Source organism: Dipodomys spectabilis, unplaced genomic scaffold (assembly GCF_019054845.1).
Source record: "Dipodomys spectabilis isolate Male_0828 unplaced genomic scaffold, ASM1905484v1 ptg000004l, whole genome shotgun sequence".
Classification (NCBI taxonomy): Eukaryota; Metazoa; Chordata; class Mammalia; order Rodentia; family Heteromyidae; genus Dipodomys; species Dipodomys spectabilis.
The window spans coordinates 7,457,453-7,477,966 of record NW_024870681.1 but is presented as its reverse complement, the minus strand read 5'-3'; the positions used below and the strand labels follow the sequence as shown (position 1 = coordinate 7,477,966).

The window sequence follows — 20,514 nt, the reverse complement described above, 5'->3', positions numbered from 1 at the left end:
GTTGCCAAAGAGTACTGGCTATTCCAAATGATTCAAAATACATTGGGAACCTGTCTTGTAAGTCAGTCAAAAGGTAGAAGCCCTGTATATTAGGCTGAAATTTATGCAGCTAGACTGCTGAGTAGGTATTAAAAACTTTTCTGATCCACTCAGCCCTAGAACATTTTTAGTTGACCTAACTTTCTACATTTTACTCAAGGCCTAGTGACTTTGTATAGATGAGAAAGAAAGTGGTATTCTAAAAACCCATTTGTTTACTCATTTATTTAGCTAGTGCATATTTCGTTAAAAATTTACCTTTTCAATTGACAAATATTGTACAGTTATGGTATGAAACATGTTTTTTAAATGTGTACACATTGCGGCATATAAAATGAACATGTCAATGTATTTTGTACACCACACATATCAGTGTTGGTGGTGAGAATATTTAAAATCTCTCCTGGTAATTTTCAAGAGGTCACACCTTATGGGTCTCTACAAAGAATGACATAAAATTTACTGTGCAAACTGTGGCACTTCTGGTAGGACACCAAGGCAAAATTAATAATTTAAAAAGCACAGCAGGTACATAAGCAGATCAGGAATTATAGTTACCCTACTTGTGAAAGTTACATTCAAGTTTTTAGTCCTCCAGTGAAAGCACCAAGTGTGATATATATAATCTTCTCCCTTTATGTTTAAATTTTTTTATTGCTATTATAAAGGTGATGAGGGGTTACAGTTACATAAGTCAGGTAAAGGGTACATTTCCTTTTGCACAATGTCTTCCCTTTCCTTGCTCTCTCCAAGTTTTTCTCTCCTCCCTTTTCTTACACAGTGTCTTGAGTGACTTTATTCATATTTTTTCTTTTTATTTGTTCATTTCACAATTATATATTAAGAACACATTTCTGGGTGCTGAAAAGAAGACAAGACATTGTCCACCAGCTCTGTTTGATGAAGGCACAAAGAAACAATTCTACTGCAGTTACATAATGTTAGCCCTGATTTCTCTATGGAAGCCTAAACTCTATTTGTCATTTCCAGTCAGTATATGAAACACAAGATCCAACGCAGAACTTTGACATTTCTCCTTCAAATCTGTCTTCCTTCAAGTGATTTATAAGTGATACCAACAACACTACACTGCTTAACACAAAATCCACAGAAGCACTGTCTGGATCGGTGTTACCCTTCTCACTGTGCATTTTCATTTCTCCACATCTTTCTTATCACATGGCTTAAATTGGGGAAAAAAATTAATCCCAAAGAGAACCCAACATCAACTGAAGAGGAAAAGGAATTTCCAGGGGCTTGAATGCTGTGTTTTTCATGAACAGATTGTGTAGGAGTATTTGTCCCATGGGAGTACAACATTGATGATTCATATTTACTTTGTTGACAATCATGACATTAAGATCCGGGTATAAACAAATGGCACCGGTAAGCTCACGCCTGTAATCCTAGCTATTCAGGAGGCTGAGACTTGAGGATCATGGTTCAAAGCCAGCCCGAGAAGGAAAGTCCATGGGACTCTTATCTCCAATTAACCACCAGAAAATCAGAAATGGTGCTGTGGCTCAACTGGTAGAGTGCTTGCCTTGAGCTGAAGAGCTCAGGGACAGTGCCCAAGCCCAGAGTTCAAACCCCATGAATGAAAAACAAACAAACAAAACAAAACACAACAAAACAAAAAAAGATCTGGATATGTGCCCATATATGCCTCAGACAGTTTTTGTGGTTTTTTTTTATTTTTTGGGGGGTCCAGTTGTGGGGCTTGAACTCTGGGCCTGGGTGCTGTTCTTCAGCTCTTCAGCTCAAGGCTAGCGCTCTACCACTTGAGCCACAGCGCCACTTCTGGCTTTTTTCTTTTTGCTTACATGGTGCTGAGGAATCAAACCCAGGGCCTCATTCATGCAAGGCAAGCGCTCTACCATTGAGCCACCTTCCCAGCCCCTCTCAGACAGTTTTTTTTTTTTTAATCTGTTTAAATTAGGTATGGTAGCACACTCAAGAGGCCTTAGCAAAAGGACCTGAGTTTGAGGGCCACTTAAACTAAAGAACAAGATTTTATTTAAAAGAAAGAGAGAGAGAGAGAGAAAGAAGAGAGGGAGGGAGGAGGAAAAGAAGGAATAGAAGCCGGGCGGTGGTGGCTCACGCCTGTAATCCTAGCTACTCAGGAGGCTGAGATCTGAGGATCTCGGTTCAAAGCCAGCCCAGGCAGGAGAGACCGTGAGACTCCTATCTCCAATAAACCACCAGAAAATCGGAAGTGGCGCTGTAGCTCAAGTGGTAGAGCACTTGCCTTGAGCTGAAGAGCTGAGGGACAGCGCCCAGGCCCAGAGTTCAAGCCCCACGACCGACAAAAAAAAAAAAAAAAAAGAAGGAATAGAGAAGAGGAGAAATAAAGCAAGGAACAACGAGAAAGAAAGAAGAGAGAAAAACGACATAAAGAGAGCTGGCTCACACCTGTAATCCTAGTTAATCAGGAGGCTGAGATCTGAGCATCCCAGTTCGAAGTCAGACCATGGCAATAAAGTCCATGAGAAACTTATCGCCAATAAACTACTAAAAAAAAAAATTCAGACACGGAGCTCTGGCTCAAGTGGTAGAACACTAGCTTTGAACAAAAGAAGCTCAAGGACCATGCCCAGGCCAAAAGAAAAAGAAAGGAAGGAAGGAAGAGGGAAGGAAGGAAGGAAGGAAAGAAGAAAGGAAGGGAGGGAGGAAGGGAGGGAGGGAGGGAGGGAGGGAGGGAAGGCAGGCAGGCCTGAAGGAAGGGAAGGAAGGAAGGAAAGCAAGGCAGGGAGGGAGGGAAGTAGGGAAGGAAGGACAAAAAAAATCTCAGTTTAGGTGAGAAAAACACAGAGATAGGTCCTAAGTGATGGACTCCATCTCCACTTTGAGAAGTTGAATAATTGAAACAACAGTGCAACAACAGTGCTGGAAAACTACTGTGTAACTGTGGTGTAAAAGATAATTTCAGCTGGGCGCCATTGGCTCATGCCTGTCATCCTAGCTACTCAGGAGGCTGAGATCTGAGGATCATAGCTTAAAGCCAGCCCTGGCAGGAAAGTCGGTAAGCCTCTTACTGCCAATAAACCACCTGAAAACCCCAAGTGGCCCTGTGTCTCAAGTGATAGAGCGCTAGCCTTGAGCTGAAGAGCTGAGGGACAGCACCCAGGACCAGAAGTTCAAGTCCCGAGACAGATTAAAAAAAAAAAAAAAAGAAAAAGATAATTCCAGTGTTTCTGCTATCCATCCTCTATAGAGCTACTTGAGTGATCCTTTAAGCAAATAGGATTATTCCTCTCTATTCTCTGGTATGCTGTCATATCAGGAAAGAACAGAAAGTCCAGATGACTCCCAAAGCTGACCAGATGATGCACAATCTAGCTCCTGGCTATGTTCTCTATCATATTTCTATAATTTGTTGTGTTGTAGTCACTCTGGCATCCTCTCTACGCCAATCAAGTCCCTATGGCAGTGCCACTGTACTTGCTGTTTCTCTTCCAGAGTAGTTTCCCTCCAGAAATCTGCTTAGTTTCTGATCTCATTAAACAATTGGATTTCTATTTTATGCCTTCTTTACTGAGGCATTTTTTTTTTGTTTAAGAGAATCATTTTATTATTTTTTTTTTGTTTTTCGTATTCCTCTTCCTCCTCCTCCCCTTCCTTCTCTTGCCTTCCTCCTCCTCCTCCCCCTTCTTCTTTTTGACAGCCCTGAGGCCTTGGACTCTGGGCGTGGGCATTGTCCCTGAGCTCCTTCTGCTCCTAGCACTCTACCACTTGAGCCACAGTGCCACTTCTGGCTTTTTCTGTGATTTATTTAATTGGAGATAAGAGTTTCACAGCCTTTTCTGCCCAAGCTGGCTTCAAATCACAGTCCTCAGATCTCAGCCACCACTGCTATTATTTTTTTTTATCCTGATTTATTTTTCCACAAAATCACATTACTGGGCATTTTCTATTTTTTAGTATTATGTGTACTGTTTGTTGTCAACCTTCCTAACCATAATATGACCTCTAGGATTCTATGAATTGCTCTGTTCACTACTGACGTTTCAGCACCTAGAACAGTAAATGAGTAAATAGATTTCCAAAATACACCAAACACTAAATATCATTTATTATGTTTTTTTTTTGCCAGTCCTGGGGCTTAAACTCAGGGCTTAGGCACTGTCCCTCAGCTCTTCAGCTCAAGGCTAGCACTCTACCATTTGAGCCACAGTGTCACTTCCAGCTTTTTCTGTTTATATGGTACTGAGGAATCAGAGGAGCTTCATGCATGTGAGGCAAGCACTGTACCACTAAGACACATTCCCAGCCCCATAATCTTTTTTCTGTTTATGTAACCCAGGCAAGCATCAAACTCTTTTGTTTGTTTGTTTTTGTTTTTTGGCTCCAGTCGTGGGGCCTGAACTGTGGTTGTGGGGCCTGAACTCTGGGCCTGGGCACTGTCCCTCAGCTCTTCAGCTCAAGGCTAGCACTCTACCACTTGAGCCACAGCACCACTCGGTCTTTTTTTTTTTTTTTTTGCTTATGTGGTGCTGAGGAATCGAATCCAGGGCCTCATGCATGCAAGGCAAGCGCTCTACCACTGAGCCACCTTCCCAGCCCCAGGCATCAAACTCTTGATCGTCCTAACAGCCTCCTAAGTGCTGAGGTTACAGGTGTGTACCAACATGCCTGGCACACTGTATTTGTTCACATGATACATAGAAACATGTCTGGAAGGGTATTTAAAAAATATTAACTATTTAATATGGTGGGAGGTGGTTCTTGTAAGGTCCGCCCCTGGATGGCGAGCAGACTCCACCCTCCTCGCAGCAAAGTCTCCACCCAGTACCTGCGTTACCTAGGCAACTGGGACACCTGGAAGAGGTCACATCTGCATCCGCTGAGGTCACATCTGAATTTGATGTGGCCACACCTTTCTCCACCCATACCCTACATAAGGCCTAGCCCAGACCCAGACTCTCTCTCTTTCTCTCTCTGTTCGTTTCTAGCTCTTGCTCTTGCTCTTCTTTTATAGCTCTGTCTGCTCTCTCTCTGCTCTAGCTCTTTCCTCTCTCTTTCCCAGCCACGTGGAGTGCCAACCTTGCCTGGTCCCCGCAGATCTACTGAATAAACCTCCCCCTTACCTGAATACCACGTGCATGCTGGTGCTGTTTTTACTCGGCTACCTCTTTTTAAAAACGTGGCTCAGTGGTAGAGTGCTTGCCTTGCATGGCTGAGGCCCTGGGTTCAATTCCTCAGCACCACATAAGCAAAAAGAAAAAAGCCGGAAGTGGCACTGTAACTCAAGTGGTAGAGCTCTAGCCTTGAGCTGAAGAGCTGAGGGACAGTACCCAGGCCTTGAGTTCAAATCTTGAATACCAACTGGGACAAGCCATCCCAGCAATGAGCACCTAGACTCAGCCAGTCTGGGGAACAAGGGAACATGGAGAAGAGTAAGAGGAGATAATGTCACATCAGCTACTTTGTGCCTGCCCTTTCAAAATTAACCAGAGCCGGGAGGTCAGTGGAAGTAAGAAGCCTACCCAGCTAATGTCTATACCTGTGTACCTATTAACTGAACAGGAATTTATATTCTTGCCTTTGTCACCTGACTTCTCTACCTAGTCGCCAGATGACAGAAGTATCTAGGGACATTTCTACCAACATTTTCAGCCCCAAGTCCTTCCTCTTGCCATTTATTTGCTGTCTAGTATTTTTTTTTCCAGCCCCTCAATGCTCATGAGACTTCCAGATTTCATCTAAGGACTCACACCAAGGGACAGCTGCTGCTCACTGCCTTCTCTGGGAGGAGACCAAATTCCAGCCTTTTACCCCTATTGTCGACGCCCCTTGTCAGCAGGAAGTAGCCAGAGAGAATCCGCGCCCTATTTCATGATTATTAAAAGGCTGGAATGTAAGGTCCGCTCCTGGATGGTGAGCAGACTCCACCCTCCTCGCAGCAAAGTCTCCACCCAGTACCTGCGTTACCTAGGCAACTGGCACACCTGGAAGAGGTCACATCTGCATCCGCTGAGGTCACATCTGAATTTGATGTGGCCACACCTTTCCCCGCCCATACCCTACATAAGGCCTAGCCCAGGCCCAGACTCTCTCTTTTTCTCGCTCTGTTCTTTTCTAGCTCTTGCTCTTCTTTTCTAGCTCTCTCTGCTCTTTTCTAGCTCTTTCCTCTCTTTCCCAGACTCTCTCTTTCTCTCTCTGTTCGTTTCTAGCTCTTGCTCTTCTTTTCTAGCTCTCTTGCTCTTGCTCTTCTTTTCTAGCTCTTGCTCTTGCTCTTCTTTTCTAGCTCTCTCTGCTCTCTCTCTGCTCTAGCTCTTTCCTCTCTCTTTCCCAGCCACGTGGAGTGCCAACCTTGCCTGGTCCCAGCAGGTCTTCTGAATACCTGAATACCACGTGAGTGCTACTGTTCTTACCCCTCTCTCTGCTCTTTTCTAGCTCTTTCCTCTCGTTCCCAGCTCTCTCTCATTGCCAGGCCTTTCTCAGCCACGTGGAGTGCCAACCTTGCCTGGTCCCAGCAGGTCTACTGAATAAACCTACTCCTTACCTGAATACCACGTGCGTGCAGGTGCAGTTTTTACTCAGCAACCTCTTTTTAAAAACCTAACATAAATGGTGCCGTGACTCGGATAAAGGCTGAAAGTCAGGATAGCTGGGATTTCTTTGTTTTTTTTCCTCTTTTTTCTCTTTTTGTTCTTCCCTTTTTGCTCTGAGGAATACCCACAGTTCTGACGGCCTTTTGCGAACTTGTCTGTCTGCGGCGGAATCAGCGCATCGATACCATTGCTGCCTTCACATTCACGTCCACACCACTTCTCTACTCTGGTGAGTGAAACTACTCTACGGCTCTCTGTTGCTCAGTCTCTGTCCAGACGTGGCGCCACGCCAGAGAGCTCCTATGGCCTTTAGCTGAAAGGCCGGTCACCTCTGAAGCCGAGGACGCTTGGCTTTGGGGGCTTGGCCATTTCTCTCTAGAGGGCTCTGGGGGAAGTCGGGACGCCGCTTCTGCCTGGTCAGCTCTCCTTCACTCACCAGACTGACTCTACTCATTTAATGGGGTGCTACGAATCACGCCTGAGCTGTGAAACCCCTTTGAAATGTCTCCTGCGCTCCCTGGAAAGCCAGAGAGCCTCATTTTTATGCCATTCTCAGAAGTACAGTTTTTGCTACTGCAATGGTAAATGATCAGAAGTCTGTTTACTTTCGGGCTCTCTTTGCTCTCTCTCTGCCATTCATGGGCAAGTTTCTACCCTTTTTTTCTACAACTTTTTGGCTTGTGCCTTGAAGAGTGCGACGCAGGCTGGGTCCCAGGGACCCCCCTCTAGGTTCCCTCTCAAAGGCTAGCCAATGTAGGCTTAATCTATTCAGGCTTTCTTTGCATTTTTTCAGAAATTCGCCATCTTGAATTCGCCATCTTGGCCACGTGGTGGGTTAAGGGTGGGTTAAGGGTTTGGCCCCATCTGACCCTTAACCTTCCACTAAGTTTACTACTCCATCTATTCTAAGGTGCCTTGCTAACAAGTTGATCTTTTCACAGGCCCTGGTAACGGAGGCCCAACCATCTGATATGCTTTGTTAGCAAAGATGTCTAAACGTTGTCGAAATTTTAGGTTTTAAGTTTTGCCTTTTTTGTTTTGTGTTGAGTATTCTACTACTGACTACGTGGTTCTAAAATACTGGGCATATCTGTGCTAAAATTCTCATCACATCTATTGAGTTTTGTCATTTCAGAATATTTGTTGGCAATTCTTGATAAGAACCAGGTAAGCTCTACTTATTCTACTTGATCTCCTTGTTGCCTTAATTGGAAATAATAAAGGGCTTTTGTGGCAAAGATTTCAGTTCAAAGCCAGCTCGGGCTAAAAAATCTCTAAGACTCCGTCTCCCAGCTGAACTCTGCAAGTGGTACTATAACTCAAAGTGGTTCAGTGCTAGCCTTGAGCAGAAGTGCTCAGGGACAGTGCCCAGGCCTTGAGTTCAAACCTCCTTTGACACTGGAAGTGCTATTGTAACTCAACATGGTAGAGCACTAGCCTTGAGCAGAAGTGCTCAGGGACCGTGCCCAGGCCTTGAGTTCAAATCTTGAATACCAACTGGGACTAGCCATCCCAGCAATGAGCACCTAGACTCAGCCAGTCTGGGGAACAAGGGAACATGGAGAAGAGTAAGAGGAGATAATGTCACATCAGCTACTTTGTGCCTGCCCTTTCAAAATTAACCAGAGCCGGGAGGTCAGTGGAAGTAAGAAACCTACCCAGCCAATGTCTATACCTGTCTACCTATTAACTGAACAGGAATTTATATTCTTGCCTTTGTCCCCTGACTTCTCTACCTAGTCGCCAGATGTCAGAAGTATCTAGGGACATTTCTACCAACATTTTCAGCCCCAAGTCCTTCCTCTTGCCATTTATTTGCTCTCTAGTATTTTTTTCCAGCCCCTCAATGCTCATGAGACTTCTCCATACTTCATCTAAGGACTCACACCAAGGGACAGCTGCTGCTCACTGCCTTCTCTGGGAGGAGACCAAATTCCAGCCTTTTACCCCTATTGTCGACGCCCCTTGTCAGCAGGAAGTAGCCAGAGAGAATCCGCGCCCTATTTCATGATTATTAAAAGGCTGGAATGTAAGGTCCGCCCCTGGATGGCGAGCAGACTCCACCCTCCTCGCAGCAAAGTCTCCACCCAGTACCTGCGTTACCTAGGCAACTGGGACACCTGGAAGAGGTCACATCTGCATCCCGAGGTCACATCTGAATTTGATGTGGCCACACCTTTCCCCGCCCATACCCTACATAAGGCCTAGCCCAGGCCCAGACTCTCTCTCTTTCTCTCTCTGTTCGTTTCTAGCTCTCTTGCTCTTGCTCTTCTTTTATAGCTCTGTCTGCTCTCTCTCTGCTCTAGCTCTTTCCTCTCTCTTTCCCAGCCACGTGGAGTGCCAACCTTGCCTGGTCCCCGCAGGTCTACTGAATAAACCTCCCCCTTACCTGAATACCACGTGCGTGCTGGTGCTGTTTTTACTCGGCTACCTCTTTTTAAAAACCTAACAGTTCTCACTTCTGTTCATGAGATTTTTTTTTTCTTTTTATTTTGTGGGTTGTGGGGCTTGAATTCAGGGCTTGGTCACTGGCTGTCCCCGAGCTTTTTCCACTCAAGTCTAATGCTCTATCACTTTGAGCCACAGTGCCACTTCTGGTTTTCTGGTGGTTAATTGGAGATAAGAATCTCATGGACAGGGGCTGGGAAGGTGGCTCAGCGGTAGAGTGCTTGCCTTGCATGCATGAGGCCCTGGGTTTGATTCTTCAGCACCACACACACAGAAAAGCCTGAAGTGGATGCTGTGGCTCAAGTGGTAGCGTGCTAGCCTGAGCTGAAGAGCTGAGGGGACAGCGCTCAGGCTGGGTTCAGGCTCCATGATGGACAAAATAAAAAAAAAAAAAAGAATCTCATGGACAGTCCTGTCCAAGCTGGCTTTGAAACATGATCCTCAGATCTCAGCCTCCTAAGTAACTAGGATTATAGGCGTTAGCCATCCAAGTAGATCCAACTAGATGTTTCTTTTCCTTTTTCTTTCTTTTTTTCTTTTTACTGGTATTAGGGCTTGAATTTAGGATCTTACAATGTTGCTTGTCTTTTTCTACTCAAAGCCGGCACTCTACCCCACACAATACTTCCTTCTTTTCTAAAAATGAACTTGTATTGTAGATATGTTTTTTAAAAAGGGGAGAGGTATCCGGGGGCCGGTGGCTCATACATGTAATCCTAGCTACTCAGGAGGCTGAGATCAGAGGATCGTGGTTCAAAGCCAGTCTCAGCAGGAAAGTCCATGAGACTCCTATTTCCAATGAAGCACCAAAACACCAGAAGTGGCACTGTGGCTCAAATGGTAGAGGGCTTGCCTTCAGCTGAAGAGCTCAGGGACAGCACCCAAGCCCAGAGTTCAAGTCCCATGACCGACCAACAAAACAAACAAAAACAAGGGGTGGGGGTTGGGAGTTGGAGAAAGAGTAAATGAATTGTAAAACAGGTTGGGCAAACTGATCAAAGACAGTGTAGTAGGAAGACCCCTACTCAGGAAGGCAAGCCCACCTATTCGTCGGGAGCAACAAAGTTGTAAACAAAGAAGCAACTTTATTGAGAATGTTCCTACACTGACTGGTCAGGGCTGCAGCACAGGCTCCTTGCAACCTCGAGCAGCCCCCATACTTTGGTTTTTTAAAGGCAAAATCCATGAGGTTGAGCCTGATCACACGCAGGTGACCAATGGGATCGTAACACAAAAGATTGTACAGTCATACCAGACCACACACAGGTGGCCAATGAGCTTACAGTTTGTCTGTAATCGCTGTTTAAACCAGCCTGTCACCTTGGTTTAAAAATGGCACTCAGGGGCTGGGAAGGTGGCTCAGTGGTAGGGCACTTGCCCTGCATGCATGAGGAACTGGGTTCGATTCCTCAGCACCACATAAGCAGGAAAAAAAAAAAAAAGAAGCCAGAAGTGGCACTGTGGCTCAAGTGGTAGAGTGCTAGCCTTGAGCTGAAGAGCTGAGGAACAGCACTCAGGCCCAAAGTTCAGGCCCCACAACCAGACCCCCCCCAAAAAATAAAAATAAAATGGCATGCAAATTTAGCGGTTAAGGTGGGGGGTCTACCTTTTGGTGGGCAAAAGGCCTTTACTGTAAGCACTTGCAAAAGGCTGGTGTTTACCGTAAGTACGTGGTGTCACCAGTTTGAGCCAGATTACAACCTAACCGTTTAGTCGGTCAGTCTTTAACTCAACAATCAAGCGTGGGTTAGGTTGTTAAGGGGAGGAGGACCAGGTGCATTTTTTTTTTTCATTCAGGGAACTGGGCCTAACGAGTCTAAAATCCCTAAAACAAAGGCAAAGCTCAAAATGGAATCAGACCAGCTTGGGCCCCATCTCAGGGTCCACTTCAACAGCTATAATTACATCATCATTAAGATACACTGTAGTTTGGGATCAACACTTCCTAGCAGTTTGATACTAAACATATGAGGCTAATAATAGCACTTATCCCATAAGGCAGGTTAAATGAGATCTGTGTAACCTGTTTGGTACAATACCTGGCATGCAATAAGTACTTGACAAATGGCAGCCAATATTACCAAAATCACTACTAGTAGTCATAAGAGATGTCGGGACATACCTAGCCCTCAAGATTGACATCAGAGTGGACCACGACATCATTGCACCTCCATTGGGGCACGTGAAGCCCACAGAGGGGGATGGCTCTGTTCAAAGATGACAATGTCCACGTCCCCGAAGCATCTGAAGGAAACGGACCCTCTTCATCCCTGAACCCATTCAGTCTGGTTAATCCATGAATGGCACTGCGGGGTCGGGACTGGGAAGGCTGCCACGACTTGGTCCTTGGGCCTCCGTCTCAATTTCCTTGGTTTCAACAGGGTGAGAAGCAGGAACGTTAGCCAAAAATCCAGCCTAGTCCGGTCCGGTCCGGCCCGGCCCGGCCGGCTCGGCCTCACCGCATCCCTGAGGGGACCAAGCCTCACCACCAGAGGGCTCCTCTGGCGACTGGCCACGCGCCACACCGGAAAAATGATTTGTGGTTAGACTTGAAAAGTCGGGCAAGAGGTTCAACCTCACCCTTCCAGTCTTCTGGCAAGGCACAGGGAGCCGGCCTCCACGCCCGAGGCTCGGGGAGGGTGGGAGGGGCGGCGGGCGGGAACGCGCTGAGGCTGTGGGATTGGAAGGAGGAAAGGGGCGGAGGCAGAAGCGACAGGGGCGGGGTCTCGGGGCTCAGGAGCGCGCACGCAAAGCGGAGTTGCGGAGGCACGTACGTAGGAGGGCGCGCACGTAAAAGCCCGGGCAACGCACGCGCGTGCCCGCGCGAAGGGAGGTTTCTTCGTTCCGCGGTGGGACAAACGAGGGAGGTGAGGCGCTGGGGCAAGCGGCGGGGTGGCTCAGGGCGGCCGGGCAGGAGCCACCAAGTGGCGGCACCGAGGGGAAGCAGGGACGCGAGATGAAGCGGTACGGGTAGCGCGGAGGGCTGCGGCGGCCGGCCACGCGGCGCTGTTGGAGGTGGAGGAGGAAGGCGCGGCCCGGGCCGACCCCCTAGGCCCCGCCCCGTTCCTGGGCGGCCCGCAGTGTCCCCGCCTCAGTCCTGCAGTCTCTGCAAGGAGCGCGTAGTTTGCTGGGTTCACAGCCTGCGTAGTTGCTGGGTTCACAGCCTATGAGTCCGAATCTCTGTGTGTGGCCTTGACCAGTGGAGCGTTCAGGACTAAGTGTTCCATCCCGGTTTTGGAGCCGAAGCTTCGGTGAAATGACTTGTTCAAGATCGTCCAGCGAATAGGGACGTTGAACCCACGCTGCAGAACTGCAAAGCCTGCTAGTGCCTTCCCTCTGCACCACGCAGTCCTGCCTTCGCCGTACTTTCCTTGCTCCCCTTGGAAAAGAACTTGATGGTAGCCCGTGTTCATTTGCAGCTAGAGCCCGAAGGATGTTAAAGTTGCAGGGTAATCTTTTGGTAGTCTTTTGTGAGAAGAAAGGAGGGAAAAGTCTGATTGTTGGGTGCCCTTTTTTTGTTTTGTTTTGTTTTTGGTCAGTGCTGGGCTTGAATTTAGAGCCTGAGCATGGTCCTTTAGTTCTCCCTCTCCTTCACCACCCCTCCCTCCCCCCCAGGCTGGTTCTCAAAACTTGAGCCGCAAATTTACTTTCAGTTTTTCATGGTTGTTTGGAGATAAGAGTCGTGATCGTTCCCACCTGAGCTGGGTACTGAGGAGTGTTTATCAGCCTGTTGGTTCTTACCTGTGAGGGATTGTGGAAGTATACCAGCAGAGCGCTTCCTTTCAGTTGACACAGCAACTTGCCGGCAAAGGCAAGGTTGGGAGAATTCAAAGATAAACTGCATACTCACAACCAGGACCTGACATATGGGACAAATTCAATAAATGTTACTTTAATACTATGTTATAATAAGTTAGGTTATTTTATCACTGGATATTTGTAATATGCCCTTGCTAAACTGATTTTTCCTGAAAGACCCATTTTTTTTCCCCTGAATCTACACAGGAGATTCACCACACTCTAAAAAAGAAAAGTTTATCCAGTTATTATCTGACTTAGGGAATTATTCTCTAAGCTAAAAACAACTATATGAAAAAGTCACTGCAGCCGGGCACCGGTGGCTCACATCTGTAATCCCAGCTACTCAGGAGGCTGAGATCTGAGGATCACAGTTCAAAGCCAGCCTGGGCCAGAAAGTCCGTGACCACTCAGAAAACTGGAAGTGGTGCTGTGGCTCAGGTGGTAGAGCTTTAGCCTTGAGCTGAAGAGCTGAGAGACAGTGCCCAGGCCGAGTTTAAGCCCTATGGCTGACAAAAAGAAAAAGAAAGAAAAAGTCACTGCAGGGGCTGGGAAGGTGGCTCAGTGGTAGAGCGCTTGCCTTGCATGCCTGAGGTCCTGGGTTCGATTCCTCAGCACCACATAATCAAAAAGAAAAAAGCTGGAAGTGACGCTGTGGCTCAAGTGGTAGAGCGCTAGCCTTGAGCTGAAGAGCTTAGGGACATTGCCCAGGCCCAGAGTTCAGGCCCCACTACCGGCCCCCCCCCCCCCCCCAAAAAAAAAAGTCACTGCAGGAGAAGTAAAGATTAGTTAACCTTTTGTATTATTAGCATTTATTTATCTATTATGTGGTTGGTGTGTGTGTGTGTGTGTGTGTGTGTGTGTGTGTGTGTGTGTGTACTGGAGTTTGAACTCAGGGTTCTGTCCTTTAGCTTTTTTGCTCTAATCTGGCACTCAACCACTTGAAGCACTACTCCACTTTCTGCTTTTGGTGTTTAATTGGAGTAAGACTTTCAAAGAGTCTCCTACCTGGGCTAGCTTCTAACTGCAATCCTCAGATTTTAGCCTCCTGAGTAGGATTAATAGATGTGAGCCACTGGCCCTTGGCTTATATGAGTGTTTTTGTTTTTTTATTTAGGTGCATTGAGTCTCACTATAAAAATCAAGGCTGGCTTTGAATTCTGAAGCTGCTTTTGCCTTCTGTGAGTTGAGATTACAAGGGTGCAAACTTTCCCCACACCCAGCACATAGTTTTTTCTATGTGTTTGGCATTCAAATTTGTGTTGGATGTAGTTCCTGCATTCATTTAATTTAGCCTTAATGTGGGAAGAAAATAAACATTCAGAAATAATCTTCATAAAGTATAAAGTGAAAAATGCCAGGAGAAAGATCAAAAGAGATGTATAGAAGGAAGGAAGGAAGAAAAGAAGAAAGAGGGACATTTCTTGGCTTAGTGTACAATATGATCTCATTTCTGCCTTCAGGAAAGATACTTTTTTTGTACATTGATTGAAAGAGTAAATTACTGAATCAATGTATATTAGATAGGATTTCTTGGCTTCCAGTAAGGGAAACTCATTTGGGTTCAAGTTTTTTTTTTTTATTTTGTTTTTGCCAGTCCTGAGGCTTGAACTCAGGCCCTAGGTTTCTTTTGCTCAAGGCTAGCACTCTACTGCTTTAGCCACAGTGCCTTTTTCTGTTTATGTGGTACTGGAATGGAACCCAGGTCTTCATGCATGCTAGACAAGCACTCTACCACTAAGCCGCATTCCCAGCCTCTGGGTTCAAGTTTTATTGGAAAGATTTTGTAAGAAATGTTTGCTTTAATTTAGGTAGGGTGTAGAGGTTTGACTATTGTGATTGATGGCACCACTGATACAACAGGAAATAGAGTGTCAGTATGCCAAAGGAATGAAGACTGAAGAAAAAAGTGATGATGGCAGATAAGACCAATAGTTATTAAAATATGTAGTGCAGCCCCTCTGAGTACCTCCTGGCTACTAAGGAGGCTGAGATCTGAGGATCATGGTTTAAAGCCAGCCCAGGCAGTAAAGTCCATGAGACTCTTATCTCCAGTGGTGATGTAGCTCAAGTGGTAGAGCACTAGCCTTGAGCTGAAGAGCTGAAGGCCCAGAGTTCAAGCCCCACTACCGACCAAAAAAAAAAAAAAAAACAGGCAGGAGACTCTTATCTCCAATAAACCACTCAGAAAACTGGAAGTGGTACTGTGGCTCAAGTGGTAGAGTGCTGCCTTGAGCTGAAGAGCTGAGGGACAATGCCCAGGCCCAAAGTTCAAGCCCCAGGACTGACAAGAAAAAGAAAAGAAAAAAGAAATATATAGTGCTTTCTGGGTGCAGTAGTGTATATCTGAAACCCTAGGACTCAGGAGGCAGAAGCAGGAGGGTCTCAAGTATGAAGCCAACCTGAGCATAGACCCTGTCTCAAAAAACAAGAAGAGGGGGAAAAAAAAACCCAAAAGGAAATATATAAATAAATGAAAGGGAAATATTTATAGAGGACCAACTATGGCACAGCCATCATGCTACATTGTATATAATATGTGATTGTGACGTTTGATTCTCACAACAAATAGGGGAAATAGATCCTATTATACCCATTTTCCAGAGCAGAAATGGATTCATAGAGGCAAACCAATTTGCTTAGCATTACAAAGTGATGCTGGATCTAGGCTGAATACATTTCTTATCTTCCTGTCTCTGAATATTTTTCTGATCCATTTGCCACTTCTTTCTGTTCATAGGAGGTTATCAAGCCTTTGTATATGTGTTGACCTCTGAAATCTTGAAGTTCTGAATTGAGGACAGTCAAAGCAGCAATCTTCAACAGAGAATGGACTGTTTGGGTTCCTTTAGCAGTAAGTACAGTGAGAACATGTCCCCAGGTTGGATGCTAATAATTCTTTTTTCTTCCTTTCCCCTCCTCTTTTCACTCTTTCCCTTTGTCCTGTTTCCTCCCTTCTCCTCTCTGTTTCTTTAATCTCACTGTACAGTCCAGGCTGCCCATGAACCTGAAATCCTCCTGCCTCTGTCTCTGGAGTGCTAGGACTACAGGTGTGTACCATCCATATTCAGCTCTTTTCCTGTCATTTCTAATAGGGAAGATAGCATACTACATATCCTTTGTACTTTGTCTCTCCCTCTCCCACTTAATAGGATCTGCTATAAAGACTATATTAGTTTATAGAGATTATCAACTTTTTTCCTCTGGAGAGTTTACCCAGGATCTCACACATGCAATGTTATTCTACTGTGCTACATTTTGAGCCTTTTTTTTTGTGCCAGTCCTGGAGTTTTAACTCAGGACTTGGGCACTGTCCCTGAGTTTTTTTTTGCTCAGGGCTAGCCACTTGAACTACTGCTCCCCTTCTTGCTTTTTGTGGTTAATTGGAGGTAAGAATCTCATGGACTTCCCTGCCCAGGCTGGCTTTGATCCTCAATTCTCGGATGTGTAGTTAGGATCACTGGTGTGAGCCACTACCACCTGGCTTTTTTTTTTTTAATGTATGATATTCCATGTGTGAATGGACCATTAACTTATTAAGATAAACTCCATGCTTAGACATATAAGAGTTTTGTAATTATAAATAATGTTCTAGGGGCTGGGAAGGTGGCTCAGTGGTAGAGGGCTTGCCTTGCATGCCAGAGGCCCTGGGTTCGATTCCTTAGCACCACATAAGCAAAAAGAAAAAAGCCAGAGGTGGCGCTGTGGCTCAAGTGGTAGAGCGCTAGCCTTGAGCTGAATTGCTGAGGGACAGCGCCCAGGCCCAGAGTTCAGGCCCCACGACCGGACCCAAAAAAAAAAAAAAAAAAAAAACCAAAAAAAAACCAAATAATGTTCTAATATGTGTCCTTACAAATAATGTATTTTTGTGTTAATGGGGATACTTATGTGCTGTAACTCCGGAAAAAGGATTATTTGTTCAAAAGATAAAATGATTCATAGTCTCATTTACATAATGTTAAATTCTAATCTAAAAGAAGTTTACTAATTCACCTTCCCACCAACAATATATGAATGTCTCTTTCCTTAGCACCCTGCTCTGAAAGTATATTGCCAAGTTCTGCAATTTTTTCCAGTATGCTGCTGAAAAAATATCTCAGTGTAGTTTTAATTTTTGTCTGAACAATGTTTCATTATGTTTGAGGCTATTTCTCTGTGTGTCTTTTCCCCTAATTATCTTTTTATTATTGTTTAAGATAGGGTCTCATGATGTATGCTAAGGCTGACCTTAAGAGTTTTTGTCAGCCTCCCTTAGTTCCACAGTTAGAAATATGTACCTATCACCCCATCTGCTTTCCCTCCCTCCCTTTTTTGAGATAGGTTCTTGCTGTGTTTCTGGGTGCCTCAGCATCTTGAGTGGCCTCATTCTCCTAAGTAGCTGTCACTACAAACATGTTTTCTTCCTTTCCCTTTGGTGTTGGAGATCATGTCTGGAGCTTGACACATGCTAGGCTAGTTCATTATATATTAGGAGCTTCATTCAGCCCTTTTCTGTCAGTGTTTCCAGTTAACTTTCTTCCAGGTTACTTGCTTTTTATGTTTGTTTGTAGTGTTTTTGCCAAAGAAGTTTTTAAAAATAATATAGTCATTTATTAATCTTCTATTGTCTATGAATTTATTTATTTTTTTGCTGTGTCGGTTGTGGTGTTTGGACTCTGGGCCTGGGCGCTGTCCCTCAGCTCTTCATCTCAAGGCTAGCGCTCTACCACTTGAGTCACAGTGCCACTTCTGGCTTTTTCTGCTTATGTGGTGCTGAGTAATCAAACCCAGGGCCTCATGCATGCAAGGCAAGCACTCTACCACTGAGCCACCTTCCCAGCCCTTGTCTATGAATTTTGAATGATGATGGAAAAGCTTTTCTAGAATGTACAAAACTCTAGAAAACCTTTTTGGGGGCAGACAATACTGAAGTTTGAACTCTGGGCCTTGAAATTGCTAGACAAGTGCTCTTCCATCTAAGCTATACCTCCAATCCTTTTAGATTCTTTTTCAGATTGAATCTTATGCTTTTTCCCAGAGCTGGTCCCAGATTGCTATCTCCTACCACTGTTTCTATGAGCAGCTGGGATTAGAGGTATATACTACTACACCTTACTTGTTTGGTTTCTTTCTGGAGATACTTGTGATTGAATTTAGGGCCTTACACTTGTTAAGTAAGTGCACTTAAACCATACCTCAAGTCCCCAGGCTCTTTTTCTTTTCTTTTTTTAGTTTTTAGAAAGAACTTTAGTATAACCAGGATAAAAGAAGGAGGAATAGAAAAAAGACACCTTAGCTTGATTTCTTTTTCTTTTTTTTTTCTTTTTTGTCGGTCATGGGGCTTGATCTCTGGGCTTGGGCACTGTCCCTCCACTCTTCAGCTCCCGGCGAGCACTGTACTGCTTGAGCCACAGTGCCACTTCATTTTCTGGTGTTTTATCATAGATAAGAGTTTCACATGGGCTGGGAAGGTGGCTCAGTGGTAGAGTGCTTGCCTTGCATGCATGAGGCCCTGGGTTCGATTCCTCAGCACCACATAAGCAGAAAAAATAAAAAAGCCGGAAGTGGCGCTGTGGCTCAAGTGGTACAGTGCTAGCCTTGAGCTGAAGTGCTGAGGGACAGCGCCCAGGCCCAGAGTTCAGGCCCCACAACCGGACCATCCCCAACACAACCTCCCCCCCAAAAAAAGAGTTTCACAGACTTTCTTGCTCGGGCTGGCTTTGAACTGTGATCCTGAGATCTGAGCCTCCTGAGTAGCTAGGATTACAGGTGTGAGCCACTGGGCGCCCAGCCTCAGCTTGATTTTTGAGATATCAGCATATTGGTTTTTGCTCCTGGCTGGCCTCAAACTTATATCCTCCATCTCTTAGTAGCTAAGATTACAGTTTTGGGCCATTACAACCAGCTGGAATACTTTTTTTTTTTTTAACAGAGCCAAGGACTGAACTCAGGGCCTGTACTTGCCAGGCAAGTGCTCTTCCAATGAGCTAAATCCCCAACCCCTCTGGAATATCTTTTTTTTTAAATTAATTTACTTTATTGTTATAAATGTGATGTATAGAGAGATTACAATTATACAAGTCAGGTAAAGAATACATTTTCTTTTGTACAGTATCTTCTGTTCCCTCTCTCCCAGCCCTTCTCTCCCATTTCCACCCACCAGTTGTATAGTTATTTCCATTATCATTCGCATCTTAGAAGTACGAATGGGGAATAATCAAGGTATATTGGTGACTAAGGAATACCATAAGCCTGAATAACTCCTGGTAAAGTCTTGAAGAAAACAAAGCACAGTATTCTTTAAAATTATGTGCCGCTAATTTTATTGCTGCATACTAGAAGAGACAGTTTCCAATAACACTCAAAAAATGTTTTGCTTTGAGGCTGGATAAGTGTAGAGTTCTTGTCTGACAGGTGCAAGGTTCGATCCTTACCACTGTCCCCCCACCAATAAAAAATATATATAATGTATTTTGCTTTCAATGTAATACGGAATTAATCTCTATCTACTTTGTAGAAAAACTCTGGAATGACCTGGAAATGTGATTTAGTGGTCAAGTGCTTGCCTAGCATGCATGAAGCCCTGCCTGGGTTTCATTCTCAGGACCACATAAACGGAAAAAGCTGGAAGTGGCAGGACTGGCAAAAAAAAAAAAAAAGGAAAATCTCTGGAATACTTGTTTTTTTGTGTACCCACCAGTCTTGGGACTTGAACTCAGGGCCTGAGCACTGGCTCTGAGCTCTTTTGCTTGAGCCACAGCTTCACCTCTGTTGTTTTGGAGATGAGAGTCTTAAAGTTTCATGCCCAAGCTGGCCTTGAACCACAATCAGATCTCAACTTCCTGAGCAGATAAGATTACAAGTGTGAGGGCTGGGAATTTGGCTTAGTGGTAGAGCACTTGCCTTGCATGCATGAAGCCCTCAGTTCGATTCCTCAGAACCACATAAGGAAAAAGAAAAAAGCCGGAAGTGGTGCTGTGGCTCAGGTGGTAGAGCGCTAGCCTTGAGCTGAAGAGCTGAGGGACAGTGCCCAGGCCCAGAGTTCAGGCCTCACGACTGGACCCCCCCCCCCAAAAAAAAAAAAAAAAAAAAAAAAGATTACAAGTGTGAGCTATTTATGTTCAGCTGGAATACTCTTTTTTTTTTTTTTTTTTCTGGTCATGGAGTTTGAACTGAGGGCCTGACCCTGAGACTCTGTGCTCAAGGCTAGCATTCTACCACTTGAGCCCCATATGGCTTGTGGCTTTTTCTGAGGAGGAAGAGTCTCGTGGACTTTTCTGCCCAAGCTGGCTTCAAACTGTGATCCTCGGATCTCAGCTTCCTGAGTAGCTAGGATTACAGGCGGGAGTCACTGGTACCCAGTTTTGAATACTCTTTTGAAGGATAGTTTAGCTGTTTATATCAAAAATCTCAAAACCAGAGGCATTATCTCATTTAAAAAAATGCAAAACCCTTCAACATTCATGTAGTTATGATGTTTTTCATCTACTTGCATTTTTGGAGAGACATTTGAAAGTAATGCAGGAAACAGCTTTTTGTTATATAGGAATGTTGTGTGGGGGCTGGGAAGGTGGTTCAGTGGTAGAGCACTTGCCTTGCATGCATGAGGCCCTGGGTTCTATCACTCAGCACCACATAAGCGGGAGAAAAAATAAAGCCGGAAGTGGCGCTGTGGCTCAAGTGGTAGAGTGCTAGC

At 45.1% G+C, this 20,514-nt stretch overlaps 2 protein-coding genes across 2 annotated transcripts in view; one reads left to right on the top strand and one right to left on the bottom strand.

Annotated features, from left to right (window-relative positions):
• The window catches only part of Acaca (acetyl-CoA carboxylase alpha), a 298,410-nt gene extending 286,944 nt beyond the window's left edge, over positions 1-11,466 (bottom strand). Inside the window, exon 1 of the mRNA XM_042690979.1 lies at positions 11,164-11,466. Coding sequence (XP_042546913.1) covers positions 11,164-11,204 — 41 coding nt within the window. The 5' untranslated portion in view covers positions 11,205-11,466. The remainder of the gene's footprint in view (positions 1-11,163) is intronic.
• Positions 11,467-11,825: 359 nt separating this feature from the next.
• Positions 11,826-20,514, top strand: part of Tada2a (transcriptional adaptor 2A) — a 61,019-nt gene continuing 52,330 nt past the window's right edge. The window contains exons 1-2 of the mRNA XM_042693551.1: positions 11,826-11,908; positions 15,580-15,693. Of these exons, the coding sequence (XP_042549485.1) occupies positions 15,669-15,693 (25 nt within the window). The 5' untranslated portion in view covers positions 11,826-11,908; positions 15,580-15,668. The remainder of the gene's footprint in view (positions 11,909-15,579; positions 15,694-20,514) is intronic.